At 41.1% G+C, this 18,338-nt stretch overlaps 1 protein-coding gene across 6 annotated transcripts in view; it reads left to right on the plus strand.

Annotated features, from left to right (window-relative positions):
• pxylp1 (2-phosphoxylose phosphatase 1) overlaps positions 1–18,338 on the plus strand; it is a 152,810-nt gene that overhangs the window by 89,944 nt on the left and 44,528 nt on the right. For all 6 annotated transcript variants that reach the window (XM_052018132.1, XM_052018133.1, XM_052018135.1 and 3 more), the window contains one exon: positions 16,752–16,913. In XM_052018132.1, the coding sequence (XP_051874092.1) occupies positions 16,752–16,913 (162 nt within the window). The remainder of the gene's footprint in view (positions 1–16,751; positions 16,914–18,338) is intronic.

Here is an 18,338-nt window from a genome sequence, read left to right on the forward strand (position 1 = left end):
AGACTAACCTCTCAGGGTTGCTAGGAATATTGTGCATTATATTCTCTGTTATTAATATGGTGGCACGATGAAGTAGTTGCTGGACAAATAAGAGGGAATAAAAAACCACACACAGCACATGTAGTTATAACATAATTTGCACTAAAACACCAGAGTTAGTTAGTACTGGGCCAGTATTACTGCAGCATTACACTTGTGGTAGCCTATAAATGTCTCTGAAAAACCCTGGGAGAGGGAATGGAATATTAAGATTGTCATGAATAAATTAATGTTTACAGACATTAATAATGATGAAGGGTGCTGATTTCCCACATTTGCTTTATTAGCTTTAGAAACCTATTGCTCAATTTCAATTAAAAAAATAGGAATTATTTTGTAATTTGCAATCCCTTGATACTCAACACCCTATTAGACCTTTCAGTTCCATGATAAAAAAATGCTGTTTAAATTTAAAATGTGTTTTCAATTTAAATAAATTTCAGCTCAATGTAGTTTTTATCCTTTTTGCATCTTGGTTCAACTTTGGGAATAACTGACTAACTCAAAGTCAGTAGTAGTATGGTCTCAGCAAAAGTGCAGTATGTCAGGTGTGGAATTTTTCTTGGACCTTAGTCATACTGTTTATGGATTTGGTGCTGCAGCTGTGCACTCTATTTACTTGAATGTACAGAAACATCAGTTATGTATTGAAGATGGAACAATTAACACAAAAATATTGGCTGAGATTTCATAAGCTACTTCAGAAAAACTTGCTTTCACTATTTGTGGTATTGGCTGATAAGGGAAGTTTGTGCAGGATCAAACTGTAGTTGCTGTCCAGAAAACTCGGACAAGGGAATATCTACAAGGACTTGTGCCAGATCAACCCAGCTTGCTGCTCCGTTTGTGTGTGTGTGTGTGTGTGTGTGTGTGTGTGTGTGTGTGTGTATCTGACTGTTTACACTGCAGTTCAATTTGGGGTGGAGGCGGGTGGTATGAGTTTCGACTTCCAGTCTGCAGTGGGTTAGGTGATCTTGGATTGCACATGGCAGGAGTGCTACAATTAGTCTTAGCCCCGTGTTAGATACCATCAAGCTATTAGAACATAGAACAATACAGGCCCTTCGGCCCACCATGTTGTGCCGACCTTTAAACCACGCCTAAGACTATCTAACCCCTTCCTCCCACATATCCCCCTATTTTAAATTCCTCCATATGCTTATCTAACAATCTCTTGAACTTGACCAACGTACCTGCCTCCACCACTACCCCAGGCAGCGCATTCCATGCACCTGCCACTCTCTGGGTAAAAAACCTCCCTCTGATATCTCCCTTGAACTTCCCACCCATTACTTTAAAGCCATGCCCTCTTGTATTGAGCATTGGTGCCCTGGGAAAGAGGCGCTGGCTGTCCACTCTATCTATTCCTCTTAATATTTTGTACACCTCTATCATGTCTCCCCTCGTCCTCCTTCCCTCCAAAGAGTAAAGCCCTATAAGAGAGTGTGGATTATGAGGAGAGTCTCTCCTCATAATCCACACTCTCCAAACCAGGCAGCATCCCGGTAAATCTCCTCTGCACCCTTTCCAACGCTTCCACATCCTTCCTATAATGAAGTGACCAGAACTGGACACAGCACTCCAAGTGTGGTCTAACCAGAGTTTTGTAGAGCTGCATCATTACCTCGCAGCTCTTAAACTTGATCCCACGACTTATGAAAGCTAATGTCCCATAAGCTTTCTTAACTACCCTATCCACCTGTGAGGCAACTTTCAGTGATCTGTGGATATGAACCCCCAGATCCCTCTGCTCCTCCACACTCCCCAGAATCCTGGCATTAACCTTGTACTCTGCCTTGGAGTTTGTCCTTCCGAAGTGTACCACCTCACATTTCTCCGGATTGAACTCCATCTGCTACTTGTCAGCCCAGCTCTGCATCTTATCAATATCCCTCTGCAATCTTCAACAGTCCTCCACACTATCCACAACACCACCGACCTTTGTGTCGTCTGCAAACTTGCTAACCTACCCTTCTACCCCCTCATCCAAGTCATTAATAAATATTACGAAAAGTAGAGGTCCCAGAACTGATCCTTGTGGGACAACGCTAGTCACAGCCCTCCAATCTGAATGTACTCCCTCCACCACAACCCTCTGCTTTCTACAGGCAAGCCAATTCTGAATCCACATGGCCAAGCCTCCCTGGATCCCATGCCCTCTGACCTTCTGAAGAAGCCTACCATGTGGAACCTTGTCAAACGCCTTACTAAAATCCATGTAGACCATATCTACTGCACTACCCTCATCAATCTTCCTGGTCACCTCCTCAAAGAATCCTATAAGGCTTGTGAGACATGATCTTCCCTTCATGCTGGCTGTCCCTAATCAGTCCATGATTCTCTAAATGCTCATAGATCCTATCCCTAAGAATCCTTTCCAACAGTTTACCCACCACAGATGTAAGGCTCACTGGTCTGTAATTCCCTGGACTATCTCTACTACCTTTTTTGAATAAGGGGACAACATTTGCCACCCTCCAATCCTCCGATACAATTCCTGTGGAGAATGAGGACTCAAAGATCCTAGCCAATGGTTCAGCAATCTCCTCCCTCACCTCGCGGAGCAGCCTGGGGAATATACCGTCAGGACCCGGGGACTTATCTGTCCTAATATTTTCCAACAGCTCCAACACATCCTCTCTCTTGACATCTACATGCTCCAGAACATTAACCTTACCAACACTGTCCTCAGTGTCATCAAGGCCCCTCTCCTTGGTGAATACTGAAGAGAAGTATTCATTGAGAACCGCACCCACTTCCACAGCTTCCAGGCCCATCTTCCCACCTTTGTCTCTAATCGGTCCTACCTTCACTCTCGTCATCCTTCTGCTCTTCACATAAGCGAGAAAAGCCTTGGGATCTTCCTTAACCCTACTCACCAAGGTCTTTTCATGTCCCCTTCTTGCTCTCCTCAGCCCCTTCTTAAGTTCCTTCATTGCTACCCTATATTCCTTATGAGCCCTGTCTGATCCTTGCTGCCTACACTTTATGTATGCTGCCTTCTTCTTCCTAACTAGTTGTTCCACCCCTCTTGTCACCCATGGTTCCTTCAGCCTACCATTCTTTCTCTGCCTCACCGGGACAAATTTATCCTTGACATCCTGCATGAGATCCCTGAACAATGACCACATCCCCATAGTACATTTCCCTTCAAAAATGTCATCCCAATTTACTCTCACAAGTTCTAGCCTTATAGCTCCATAATTTGCCCTTCCCCAATTAAATATCTTCCTGTCCTCTCTGCTCCTATCCTTTTCCATGACAATGCTAAAGGTTAGGGAGCAGTGGTCACTGTCCCCCAAATGCTCACCCACCGAGAGATCTGTCATCTGACCTGGTTCATTACCTAATACTAGATCTAATATGGCATTCCCTCTAGTCGGCCTGTCAACATACTGTGACAGGAATCCATCCTGGACACAGTTAGTAAACTCTTCCCCGTCTATACCTTTGGTACTAAGCAGGTGCCAATCAGTATTTGGGAAGTTGAAGTCTCTCATGATAACAACCCTGTTATTCTTGCACCTTTCCAAAATCTGCCTCCCCATCTGCTCCTCAGTATCCCTGCTGCTACCTGGGGGCCTATAGAATACTCCCAGTAGAGTAACTGCTCCTTTCTTGTTCCTAACTTACACCCGTACTGACTCTAGAGAGGATCCTTCTACATTATCCACCCTTTCTGCAGCTGTAATAGTTTCCCTGACCAGTAACGCCACCCCTCCTCTTCTTATTGCTGGTTAACACAGTGTAGATGGATGGACAATTCGAGAATGTGCTCAAAACTTCCTTGAAGAAATGCAACATCTCTACTGACTTCTGGAAATCTCTGGCCCACGACTCTTCCAAGTGAAGAAGGAACATTTGGGATGGTATTGAGAACCTCGAGGCCATGCATCAGGAGTACACAGAATCCGTGTGTAGGCATGGAAGGGGTGCACCACCTCACAAACTATGCACCCAGCCCCTCTCCTGGTCCCATCTGCACCTCTGTGGAAGAGTCTGTAGCACCCACATCAGCCTCATTAGCCACTTTGGCACACCCCAAAGGACTGCCTAAGGAGGAAAAGTGGAGATGGTTGGATAGTATCTGAAGATAGAGCTAAGATAAACTGTGAAACAGCAAGGCAATATTCACTACCAAGCCCTCTCTGAAGAGAGACACTGGAAGGTGCTCAGCAAGTATTCTTCGGTGCAGTAGACAAAGAAAATTGACAGACACAATTGGTTAGAAAAATGATGAATGAAAATGATTTGGAAGACAGATGACAGTGTATGGAAAATTTTTATTCTTAGGAATGACACATCGAAATATGCAATTTTTTTTTTAATCGGATGAGAATGGTTGTCATAGTTAATGAGTGTTTGAATGTTACATTACAAATTGCTTTGTGGCCCAGATTAAGGGATTCATTGTGAAGAGATCTTTAGTTCTCTCTCAGTTTTGTTGCAGAAAAGAGAATGACATTAGAAATCTCAGAATGAAAGATTCTAATGCATGGATAAAGGAATGCTTTAGTGCAAAGTCAATAAATTGGAGGGTATGGGAGCAATGAAAAGAGATAGAGGACATTACAGCTATTTGGTAGAGCTATGGAGAGGTTTAATTGCTAGGGAGAATTGTAACTTTGAGACTTTGTGGGACCAGAAGCAAAAAAAAAGGCAGCGGGGATGAATATAGTCTGGACTTGGATAAGTATTGTGGAATAAAAACAAAATGCTGGAAATACTCAATATGTTGGGCAGCATTTGTGGAAAAATAGACAGAGTTAGCATTTCAGAATACCTGATGAAGGGTCTTTGGACTGAAACTTTTACTCCTTGTTTCTCTTTCCACGGATATTAACAGTCCTGCCGAGCATTCCCAGAAACCTCTGCTTTAATTTCAGGTTTCCAGCATCTGCACATTTTCATTTGGATTTTCGATTTATGTATAGTGGCACTTTGGATTAGGTTGTGTTTATTATGTGGAGGATGAGAGAGCATTAGAGTAGTTGAATCTGGTTAAAAAAATGCAATGTTTCAGTCTGAGATGAGTTGAAGGTGGAGACAGTGGATTTAGACAGACTTTGAGTCATAGAGTCATAAAGTCATAAAGCAAAGAAACAGACCTTTTGGCCCACCATTGATCGTCAGGTACCTTTCTATGGATACTAACCCCTTTTTCTAGCACTTGGCTCACAGCTTTCCATGCCATAGCACATATAAATGTTATGAGAGTATTTGCCTCTAATGTGCAGCGTGTTTGAAATTTCAACCATTTTCTTAAAAAGTGAAAAAATATCCTCCTCAAACCTCCTACTTCTTACCTTAAATCTCTGCTCTCTGGTCATAGATGCCTGTCGTAAAAGGAACAATCCTTCATAATTTTATCTACCACAATTCGGTTTCCCCCTCAGCCTTCTCCACTCCTAGGAAAACAAACCCTGCATGTCCAGTCTTTCCAAATAGTTGAACTACTCCATCCTGGGCAACATCCTGGTGAATCTCCTCTGTTGCCCATCCAGTGCAATCATATCTTTCTTATGTGGCGACCAAAACTGTATACAGTACTCCAGTGCTGGCTAATGATTTGAACAGTTGTATTTTTGTGATGGTGTGAGGCTTAATTTGGGGTTTATTTGGAGTCCTTCAGGTCACAAGCAGATTACCTCAACCCGAGACAGGTTCCAGGAAAGGGATGGAATGGTCGAAAGGGTATTTTTGCAGAAGTCTTTCAGGAAACACTTCTCTACCTAAAGGATAGCTGAAATTGAAATTCTTTTCAGCAGCTGGCAACTGATTCTATGTTAGTTAATCTTAAATCTGAAAGTGAGGTACTTTATAACCCAAGGTATGAATGCATTTGATTAAGTATCAGTATATGCAATTAAGTCACAAATTAACCATGATCACGTTGAACAGCATAATAAGCGTGTAAGAATAAATGGCCTACTTCTGTCCCCTTGCTTCAATCTCCAGTTATCTGCTTAATGAGGTTGTTATTTTCTGGATGAATATTGGACAAAGCACCAGGGATAAACCCTATCATCTTCTTTGAAATTGTGTTCTAGGATCTTTTACCTGAATTGAAACCTCCTGCAGTTCTGTATTCCCTCAGTACTAAGTGGGAGTGTCAGCCTATATTTTTGTGCAGAAGTCTCTGGAGTGAGAGTTGAGCCCAATCTTCTACCTCGGAGCCTAGCGTGCTACTAGCTGACCGAGCGGTGCTGTCATATGTGAAGTGGATTTTTGAAAAGTCAATGTCTTTAAAAAGATGAATCATAGTTATAATTTCTGGTACATTTTATCTTTAGAAACTGATAGGCTTTTGAGACTAAATTTATAAAATTGCCAATGGCCTTGGACACAGAACAGTGCCCACAAGTCTTAATTAATGTGTGCTACATGGTAAATATTTAAAAACCTGCAGGAAGAGGAAAGTAAAATTTTACATAACATGTTTCTCTCTGCTCACAAAATGACCTAACCATTCAAATTGGTTACCAGTCTCTTACAGTAACAGGAGGAGAAACTGGGAAACTACAGACTGTCAGTTTAATCAGTGGCTGGGTATTTACTTCAGGGATAGGGTGACAGATGTTTAAGTGACTGTGAGCAATTAAAGGGAATGGATTAGTAAAGATTAGGTTATGTCTGCCTAATCTGTCCAATTTGATTGATTTTTTTTGAGGCAACAACCTTACATAGTGGATAAAACAGTGTCTATGGATGTTGTTCATATTTTCCACAAGGATGCGGTGAACTTTGGAGTATGCGATAGATAAGATATTCAGTGGGCAATGTGATGGTAGACTGTCCTATTCTGGGTGGATAGCAGAACGTGGTTTTAGATTAATGGAAGAATTTAAAGTTTATGACACCGTGTTCCACCTTTCTTGCTTTCATTATGCATTGAACTCTGAATCCAACATCCACTGGCAATCAAAATACTTTAAGGATGGAGTTCTGCTCTGTACTAGATGCTCTGCCAGTGAGAACAAGTAGCTTGCAGATTCAATTATAGTAACTGGTTTTAAATAAGGTTGGGAAGCATCACAAGATAGATTCAATGAATTTCTACTTCCAGTGCAGAGCTTTGTGCCCTTGGGACCCATAGGATTTTTCTTTCATTAATTTTAATTGACAGAGTAGCCTAAGAGGCCCACTAATGTGCTCAGGCCCTCAATGTGTGCTTCTGATGCACAAAGATTCTGACTTGGAAAATGATTTCCTAAATTCCTACTTTTAGTAAAATTGTGTATGTTCAGTTAAAGATCAAGTATACTTGTACAAACAAGATGACCAAATCTAACATAAAATGCACCATCATAAATCACTTCCTCCTGCCAGTCATTTTGCAGTATGCCTAATTGATTTTCCGTCTTCAGAGCAATTAACATGTAGTAAAGGACATTGTCAAGGGTATGAATACCTGCAAGGCACTCCTTTATAAATCTCTGCCTATTTTGTGTGGTTTCAGAGAGGGTTAGAAGTTGTCATAATGTAACAGAGATGCAGGACGAAAACAGACTCTTCAGCTCAACGAATATACACCAACCATTGAGCACCATTGTTTACACAAATTCTATCCTAACCCATTTTATCCTCCTACATTCCTATCAACACCTCCCACTCCCACCAACCCCCCAACCCCTCTTCTACACACTAGGGGCAATTTACAGTGGCCAATTAGTCTACCAGCCCACTCATTTTTGGGATGTGGGAGGAAAGCGGAGCAGTTACAGAGAGAAGATTTCTTTATTAGTCACATGTACATCGAAACACACAGTGAAATGCATCTTTTTGCATAGAGTGTTCTGCGGGCAGCCCACAAATGTCGCCATGCTTCTGGCGCCAACATAGCATGCCCAAAACTTCCCAACCTGTATGTCTTTGAAATGTAGGAGGAAACCGAAGCACCCGGAGGAAACCCACGCAGACACGGGGAGAATGTATAAGCTCCTTACAGGCAGTGGCCAGAATTGAACCCGGGTTGCTGGCGCTCTAAAGCGTTACACTAACTGCTACACTACCATGCAAGCTTCACACAGACAGCACCAGAGGTCAGGATTGAATTTAGATGACTGGAGCTGTGAGCCAGTAGCATTGCCAGCTGCCTCACAGTGCCATATTGTGTCCTTAGGCAGGACAGGTCTGAAAATTGATCAATTGAACATATGACTGACGCAACTGCTGTAATATTCTAACACAAATATCCACTTATGAAATAACAAGTGTCTTGAACTCAGGTGCAGGCCTTCACTGGAGGTGACAACATACTCTTGTCGTATGTTAGTTAAAACGCCCGTCTCTACATGAACTGCTCTCAGGGAGCTCACCAGTGAAGCCAACCTGAGGCTAAGACCCTCTTCCTTCATTGTGGGGTCAGGTGGGGCTGTCACAGATATGACTGCTTCGTGTGCCCATTTCTGAGAGTAGAATATCCCACTCACCCACTGAAATGCCTGTTCCTATTATGAACCCACTGCTCAAAGATAAATCTACCCTGAACTAGCTATGCTGCCCTGGCAATTGATTGTGCTTTGAGGTTCCCCCATCTGGCAAAGCTTTGCAAGTAATGAGCACTTTCTACTCATTAGTACGCAGAAGGTCTCAGATTTCCCACAGAATATGTTGCATGATGTATTTCTAAGCCAGCTAAGAAACTTTTAAGAATTGTTCTAATTCTCAAATGCTCTGAACTAATTTTCAATGTACCATTTTGATAAATAAATTATCAATGAAGCCTGCTGTGATTTACCTAAATTATGATATGTTTTATCCATATCCACAGAGATCATTTTGTGATTATCCAGCTATTAGTAAAAAGGTAATAGATCCAGCAATCAATCTTTTCACTTGGAAAGGAATACAGCTTCTGCTTACATTGGTGCTGGAAGCTGTGTGTGTGGTTTATTCATAAAGCCAGCTCAACAGATATCACTAATATGTGAAATAAAGCCAATGTATGCTTGAAATTAACTTGTGCGATGTCTGGTAAGCACAACGTTGAATTCTCCACTCAAGCAAACCACAATGTTCCCAATTCCAAGTTATTCCTGATGCAAGTTTATCTTGAAATTTATTATAATGTGTAGCTCATTGTGACAGGCAGGTTGGCAATAGATTTTCTTCTATTTGAAATTGACTTTTTTCCCCTTCTTTGGCAACATTCACTGTGAACTAACACTCACTCTGTCCCCACATTTAATGACCAAATCCCGTTGCTGCCTTGTGTTGTCTTTATCCTTGGGATGGATGCTTTGCTTCTCTCTCCTCTGGACGCAGCATTCTTTTCCATTGTTGCCAACTTCTGCTGTTTCAATTTCAAAAACAACCTTGCTCACGTCCACCATTCGAATATTTGCACCTTTCCCATACAACTTAATACTTTAAGTTTATTTCATCATTTCTCTGATTGCCTCCTATTCAGGCCATTTAATCATCACCTGTTTAAAAGTTTAATCGTACAATTAGAATAATAGAGATACAGAATGGAAACAGGCCCTTTGGCCCACCAAGTCTATACTGGTTACCAACCAGCTATTTACATTAATTCTACATTTAATCCCTTATTTTTTTAAATTCTCCCCACGTTTTCATCCAACCCTCAGACTCTGTCACTCACCTACACACTAGGAACCATTTACTATGTCCGGTTGACCTACTGGGGGTAATTTACAGTGCTGAATTATCCTACCAACCTACCAATTCTTCTACTCTGCCTTTCCCTAATATGTTCCATTTTAGGTGTTGTTCACCTACTATTTTTCAAATTAGAGGCACAGCTGTAACAACGGTTGTGCTTACTGCTATGAGGACATTTAGTGAAAGGTGGAAAAGAAATGGTTGACTGGTTGTTCTTCGCAGCATGTGTTCGTGTAAGTTGGTTATATTTGCATGTCTGTTACCACTAACTGTATGCTGCAGTAGACATGTCCCAGGTTCTTAAAGGAACACTGATAGAACTCAGTCCCATATGTGGGTTAGAGATTCATGACTATTATTGCCACACCTAAGAAAAAGTATTTTTCAGATTCCAAGAATATGGCAGGGTTTGATTTTATTGTTTTGAAAACTGAGAGAAAAATGAAGAGAGTAATCACACAGGGATTGTTGGCTTCAACAAGTCAACTGTTGAAAGTCTCCTTACTTTCATCCAGTTGTTGGGGGGTAATCCAGTGATGGTGTTCCTGTTGTACGTCAAGTAGAAATAGTTCTTCTCTCTCCTGTTGAAACTGGATGTTACTTGGATGTATTTGGTTCTTGCAATTTAGAAACCAAGCCTTAATGTACAGATTATGCTGCATTCCATTGTCTGAGAGGAGTTGAGAATGGAGTGGAATATTATGTGATCATCAGGGAAGTTCATTGACGCAGCAGCCGAAGGTGGTTTGATTTAGGAAACTGCCTTCAGGAACTCATGCGCCGTAGAGCTGAGCCCCAGTAAGTGGAACCATCTTCCTTTAAGTTAGGTTTGGCACCAGCTGGGGAAAATTTTCCCTTTGAATATAATATTATCAAGATTCTTTGCAGCCATACTTTTCAAAATGCTGCCTTGTTGTCAAGGGCGGCTGCTCTCACTTTGTCTGTGAAATTGAGCATTTGTGGACTAAAGCAACAATGTCCGCTGAATTTAGGTGGTCGTGGCAGTTCGTAATGTGAACATGCTATTGTTGAGTAAATGCTTGTCCGTCACTTTTCTGCTGATTGAAAATAGATTGATCAGACATTCGGCTATCCTGATATTTCAATCCATTTATGAACCTGGCATCACCTCAGTAGCCCTTCCTTAAAACCCTCCTGATACTGTGACCCAACTCTAACCTCTAACTTTGGCAGATGTTTTGACACTGCTCTTCCCCCAGCTCCTCATAATATACAACCTACCCTTTTCCTTCACTTGCTCTGCAATGTCAAAGCAAATGGAAGAAATATCTTTGTGCACAATAAATATGTTCCATGCCTTGGACCTGAGGTTCAAGAGATTTTTGAATTGGTGAGCATTCGTGCAGAACGTGCTTTGGTTCACAACCTGTCACTCATTTAATTGGCTTTCGTGGGAAAGTGTCTGCAAACTTACTTGGTCAAAGTCTTCAGATTTAGTACAACTGAACAAATCTCTTTCTCTCAGCTTAAGACAAATCTTAAAGCCCAAAAGGTTTTAAAATTTTATTTTGGAATCCATAGCAATATCTGAAGAAAAGGCTAATAACTGGAGATTTCTTTTTCACTTGTAGATGGAGCAAATATTTGCACTTGGCTTTTGAATAGCCAGCTCAGTTGTGTGTGTAACCACAAAGTGCATGTTTAGTCATGTTTGTCTGTGCCATCAGATCCAAAAACTGAAAACCTGATGTTGTTCGATAAATAATTATTTCCTTAAAATCTTTCTTAATTCTTTGGTTTTTCACGGGTTCTGTACTTTCAATATGGAAGTAATACTGGCAAGACATTGGCACAAAATGACTGGATTTGTGTGTCTATTTTGAAAAACTGTGACTTTGTTGCCCATATGTATGAGTAGTATGGGGCTGGATATTGTGGGAAATACTGGTAATTCCCCCAGGAATTATCAACAGTCCTCCACATAACTGTTGACAACTTTGGGATTTCCAAGTAGCTTTGAAGTTGCTGTTGGCTGTTCAGTCTACAACCTAATGGCATGTACATTGAATTCTCTGATTTTAGGTAACCTGTATCTCCTCTTTCCTTCTGATCCACCCAGGATCTCACATACACCCTTATTTCCAACCCCCTGTTACTTAGTGCCCCCCCACCCCCCCGCCACCAACCTGGTTCCATCTGCCTATCACCCACACATTCAACACACACTGGTTTCTCTATTCCCTCTCCTTACTGTTCCTGTCTGCCCACCATCCCTCCCTTGGCTGGTTCTACTCGCCACCTTCCTTTCTCATCAGATTTAATAATCTGCAGCCCTCTGTTGTCTCCACATCACATTCCAGCCTCTGTCACTATCTCCACCTCTCCCCCACCTACCTCCATCTGCCCATCAACCCCTCCTCACCTGGATTCATCTATCATTTGCCGGCTGCTACCTCATCCTGGCTATCTCCCCTTTACACTCCCAATATTGATGCAGGGCCCTGACCCAATACACTGACCATCCCTTTGCCTCCACCGAGGCTGCCTGACCCACTGAGTTCCTCCAGCAATTTGTTTTTTGCTCCGGATTCCAGCATCTGCAGTCTCTTGTGTCTCTGTTGTGCAGAGTTGTTGTTTTGAATGCAATCCAAAATTGGACTCCTGGAGTACAGCAAGAGAGTGCAAAATTGTGGCAGGTTCACATTGTTATTGCTACTTATAGTTTTTGAATATTTCTGGCTTTAAGAGTGTTTGACAGTTAGTAAATTCGGGGATCTGGTTTAGCTAGTAATCTGTTCTTTGCTGAATTTTGAGGGTGGGGTTTATTCTGCCCCTTTCCCCTCTGCTGGATCCCATTTCATCATGAGAGACCCTGTCAACATGTAGGGCCTCACTGTGAAGATTGAGGCATCTTCAGGCCACAGGTTTCTGGTAGGTGAGTCAGTAAAAATCAAATCCAACAGCTCTTTGGAGATCGGCAGTGAGTGTGAGCAAGCTCATCACTGGCTGCAACTTCTGGGCCATGGTTTATTCTTTTGTGCAAGAGGAGCATGAATAAGCCTTTTGCTGGTTCTGAGATTGTTTAGACTACATTGAGAAGTAGCCAGATTTATGCTGCATCATACTGTAAAGTATCTGGTGGGGAAAAAAATCTAGTCTGGGCAAAAAAACTGTGGAAAAAGGTGAAATAACAGTCATACAACCATCCAAGTAATTGCTTGCAATGCCATTGGTTCCTTCTGTGCCTGCTGTAAAGTGACTAATACTGTTGCAGAACAGTTGTAGCTGCAGAACAACCTGCAAAGTCTACAGTTACAAGGATTATTTTTTTTCTATGTGCAGTTAATATTTTTAAGACAAAGTATTACTTGGCAACTCCACTCTAAGTGACAAGACATATTGTGGAAAAGTAATCTTTTTTTTCTTAAGTGCATTTTTATTCATCCTATGTGACAAATAAGAGTTATGGAGCTAATGGTAAACATTGAATGTAGATGTTGAAATAATTTATGTTTTGCACAATTAGTTCAGTTGTGAAAATTTCCCACAATTATTATTTGATAAAATGGATTGCTATTGGATTAATGCACTATAAAGTAAAGGTTTTAAAATACTGAATTGCAATTCACGGTTAAATTGAAATAGTTGACTGTTAACGTTGCTGCAATACTGTGTGCCCATTGCAACACCTGAATTTGGGACAGTTAAAATCATACATTATTTGTGAAAGTTCAATCGACATTTTAAACTAAAGTACTACAATTAGATCTTTATCTACATGACACAGTAAATTGTGTTTGGAAAGAATAAATGGCACTCAATTAAAAAAAGAATTGAATATTATCTTTCACAACTCTAGACTTATTAACAGTACTGTTAATGGTTGTTGCAATTAATTGCTGTTATAAGAAAAATCACGAGCCTCAAAGGTATACTGTACTGGGACTGTGTTTTCTCAATTGAGCATCATGGATTAGTAGTTAATTCATTATTGGAAATCCATGCAGATAGTTGTCTGAGTTTTATGAGTTTAAGGCATTCAATGTGCTTTGCAATTAGTGGGTACTTTAGAAGAAGACAGAAGTGTTAAATGCAGAATATATACCTCTGCTAAAGGATGAGAAATTTGCAGAGTGCATGACATATGGATTTTATGGTCGCGACATTAACATCATTTAAAATGTAAGACTTGGTTAATGTATTTAAGATGTTGACCATGAGATCACACCATGGGACATTAGCATTGGTTTATGGAATTCTTTAACTTTCTTTTTTTAACTGGCACTATTTCTTTTAAAATAAGAGAAAGCAAGTTGATGTAAACATAAAGCAGGTGAAGTTGTTTTGCTACTTGGAAGCCTATTTTGCAGAATGTGCAGTCACAGAATAAACCCTCTTAAATATTCATTCACTAATATCACAAAGTATGACTGCACATTTTAAATAAAAACAAATTCTTCGATGAATATCGAACCAGGAATCAAGGTGAGGCCATTGTTCTCCACACATAAACCAACAAGTTCTCAATCCATAGTTGCTGACTTAAATAACAGAGGGATTTTAACTTATAGATGGCAGTCAGGAAGGTGAAGACTGAGGTAGATGGGAAATAGTGCAAGGCCTGGGAGAATTTTAACTCTCAGACTTACCCCATGAGCAGATACAAAGCCCTCACTGCATTGGCTAATATCACTGTTAGGTGCCTTCTGGCCAGAATCCTATTCGAATGAATAATAGAGAATAAGATGTGAAAAATGAAAGAAATGGGGGAAGTGAGGCAACTGGAGTGGAGGTGAGGGATAATGGGGAAGAGAAAGGTCAGTATTTTCATCCTGATAGAGGGTCAGTTTTCAGTGAAAGTGATGGCTTCAAGGGTTGCCAGATCCCTGTTTAGGGGTGATGAATAGAGTGTAGAATTGATTGCTTTTAAACAATAGGCTGATTTTGCTGTACTGAAGATATAGTGGGAGACTTTCCTTTAACACCAATACTGGCCCAGTGAACTTAATTAATTGCACGATGTTGGGCTTGGGGTACTGCCCAAAAGATGCAGAACCTTTTATTCAGAAGACTCATCATTTTGGTATGTAATAGATGACATTCCTGTGATATGTATTCAGCTTCATTGATCTCCATTCTCTCAGTTAGCATGAGAACCAAAAAGCTGCAGATGCTAGAAATCTGAAATATAAACAGAAAATGTTAGAAATATTCAAAAGGTCAGGCAGCTATGGAAAGAGAAAAGAGGAAAGAGAAAAGAGACACCACATCAGGACTGGGAAAGAGAAAACTAGTTAGTTTTAAGTTGCAGGGAGGGTGGGGGAAGGATGAATAGGGGAAAGAGAATATCTCTATAGGCTAGAGTCAGGGTTGCCCTCAGAATGAGATATTAATGAAGTTACCTAATGGACAGGTTAACAAGGGCAGAGAGTGAGAGCATTAAAGCTACGAAATGCAGAGCTGTAGAAAATACCTAGCAAGTAGGCTATACTCGTGGAGAGAGAAAACTGAGCCAATGTTACAGATGGACAACTTGCAGCAGAAATAGCTGTCATGCTGGAGGAACTTAGCAGGCCAGGCAGCATCTGTGGAGAAAAGCAGGTGGTCAGCATTGCAGGTCAGGACCTTTCTTCAGGACTGAAGATAGGAAAAGAGGGAAGCCCAATAAATAGGAGGAAAAAGCAGAGCAGTGATAGGTGGACAAAAGAGGGGAGGCGGGATGGGCAAAAGGTGGTGATAGTTAGATGCCAGTAAGAGATAGTGATAGGCAGGTGCTGGGGAGGAAGGGAGAGCAGATCCACTGGGGGATAGGTCAAAGGTGAGGAGAGAAAAAATAGGGGCTAGAAAAAAGAGAGAGGCTAGGAAAGGGTTGGGGGTGTGTGGAGGATTACTTAAAGTGGGAGAATTCAATGTTCATCTAGAACTAGAAATAGCTAGTTCTGATACAAACAGTGAAAACAAATTAGTTGAGATGTCAAATTCAATACTGTGTGTGCAAGGCAGCAATTTTCCTCAAACTTACATTGGGTCTTAGAATTGAGCATTTGGTGTTCACAATATGGTCCTCTCTACAGTAAAGAAACCCAACACAGATTGGGTGCTTGCCCGAATGTATGTGTTCAGTCTGTTGGGCAACCCTGAATTTCCAATTGCCTGCCACTTTAATTCACCATCCCACTTCCACTGTGATCTATCTGTCTGTGGCCTCCTGCACTATTTCAGCCTTTGTACCTACTGCATTTAAATTCAACAACTCTGGGTAACTCACTGTTTGCCCTCTCTCTCTAACTGCTCTCATTTCACAGCTATTACATTTCTTTGTCCACGTTCTCTCTTGTTATCTGCATTGATTAGCCTATCCACCTGATCAACAGCTTATCCACCTGATCAACAGCTTATCCCCCAGCAACCCTGGCCTCGCTGTATCAGAGATATTCCCTTTGTCCTATCCATCGCTTTCTCACCCTCTCTGCAAGTTAAAATTTCTTTTCTCTTCCGTGATCTTTTGAAGGGTCTTAACCTGAAACATTAACCCTGTTTCTCTTTCCACCGATGCTGCCTGACCAGCTTGAGTGTCTTCAGCACTTTCTGCTTTCTCTTGGTAAGCATTATGGATTGATGGGGTGTGGGATAATAAGCTGGATAGATCAGGAGCTTTAAGAGTGAGGCCGACAGTAATTCTGAGTTATCTGATTTCTGCTGTGGCACCAATATTTTCAACAGTTATTCTTGCACAATTTAGCTAGAAAGAGGAAATTCAGCCCCACTTTCAGTTATCATCAATATCCTGTAAACATTTGAGAATGCTGGGTGATGACTTAGCTGTGGGACTTCTCAAATCTTAATGGTCTATTGTTGCCTAGTGTCTAGACATTAAAAATGACCAGTTGGTTGAAGTATCCAAGGAATTATCTGCCTTTGAGAAAGGAGGCGAGATTATGGTGATAAACTTGAGGGAAATGTAGTTTCCCTTTAATCAATAGATAGATAAAATAGTATTTGTTGCAACAACTGTTTGTTGCCGATTTACATGCCAGGCAACATAGCAAGTTCTTAAACTGGAATATATCCATCCTCTCAGAAACATCTCGAGTAATTAAGTTATGTTTAATTTTTCATTCCAGTGCATCTGATACCTGTGGCACAATCAAAAGAGGATGGAATGGTGGCTAAAACCCGGAAGCGAATCTTGGTAGATTTGTACACTGCCCCTCCCAGCCTGGATCCCATTTATGAGGCCTACCTGTACTGCAATATGCCGAATAAAACTGACCGAGGCCTGGAAGGTATGATCTTAATGACAGGCTGTTACCTGTTAATATGGATGTGTACGCTGCAAATGAATTCTAGATTTCTTGATAAAATGTCTTTAAAACAGTTCCCACTGTATCAGTAAACATGTATCAGTCTGGACTGCACTGTTTACACTGGTTATCAACAACCGAGTTCTGTGGTGCTAAAAAAAAAGATGCAGCTAATTGCTGTATGTGATAATAACTGAGTGCATGCTAATAGTCTGAGCCTGTTGTCCCAGTGTATATTCATTGGATTGCTCAGTACACCTGCCTGCAATAAAGTTCATCAAGAATTATATTTGAAATTTGATAATTGGACCTTAACATGGGTCAGAACTCCCCGAAGCCTCTGACCTCTAATGCCAAACAAAAAAAAAGGCTCCAGTCACATGGGAAGATCACCACTTGTCGATTCCCCTCCATGTTGCTTATCATTCTGTTTTAAAACTGTATCAATGGATCTCAATCCTGGAACTCCTTGTGCAACAGCACTGTGGGAATACCTTCACCAGAAGTTGGAAACAGTGGTGCATTACTGATTCCTCAAGGATATTTAGGGATTAACAATAAATGAGGGCTTTGCTGGTGATGCCCATGTCCTGAAAATGAATGTATAAAATAATTGAAAGAGTATGTGTGTTACCTCAATCTATGCAGTCAGAAGCGGTATCTATTTATTGAATCTTCTATTTGAAGTTTGACTGCCGCACGTGGCATTGACACACTTCAGTAAAAGTAATCTGTTGCCTGTGAAGTCTTAAAATCTTACAAACATCACATCATTACATAATGTAAAACTATTTACTTAGTAACACAATGTGTTTTGTCAGTTTTGTTTTCCATTCACTACTGAAGAATCATACTACAGATGGGTCAGGTTTTCTCTTCCCTGCCTCCATGATAATCTGACAGAATGGACTTGACCCCCTTTATAAAACTTGCCTGATTTTCATTTCAATGGGGTGGATCATGCTTGACCAATTTTGCCTACCATGCTTTTTCATTGGCCGCACTAATTTATTGCGATGTCATGGGTCCGATTGTCTGCAAGCCCAGATGCCACAGCCATTCCTAAAGAAGGGGCTGTCTACCAGCAGTGTTGAGCTTCCTTGGCAGTGGTTTCTGAGGCCCCACTCCCAGCGCATCCTTTTTAATTCAAAAGCTATTCTAAAGGATTTAAATAATTAAAAGAATTTAAACATTTAGGTCAATTGTTTTATAAAAGAACACAGACAAGTGCTGGAAATTAATTTAAAACATTAGATTATGTGAAAATAAAAACTTACTTGGATTTACCTTCATGATCTTGGGGGCAGTGAATAAATGGTACCGTGCTACATATGCCAGCTTTTCCTGTGGCTCAGCTCAGTACATGTGTACTTCTCCCCTGGATTTGGGGCTGAGCCCAGCAGCCAA

This window comes from Pristis pectinata, chromosome 6 (genome assembly GCF_009764475.1).
Source record: "Pristis pectinata isolate sPriPec2 chromosome 6, sPriPec2.1.pri, whole genome shotgun sequence".
In the NCBI taxonomy this organism is placed as follows: Eukaryota; Metazoa; Chordata; class Chondrichthyes; order Rhinopristiformes; family Pristidae; genus Pristis; species Pristis pectinata.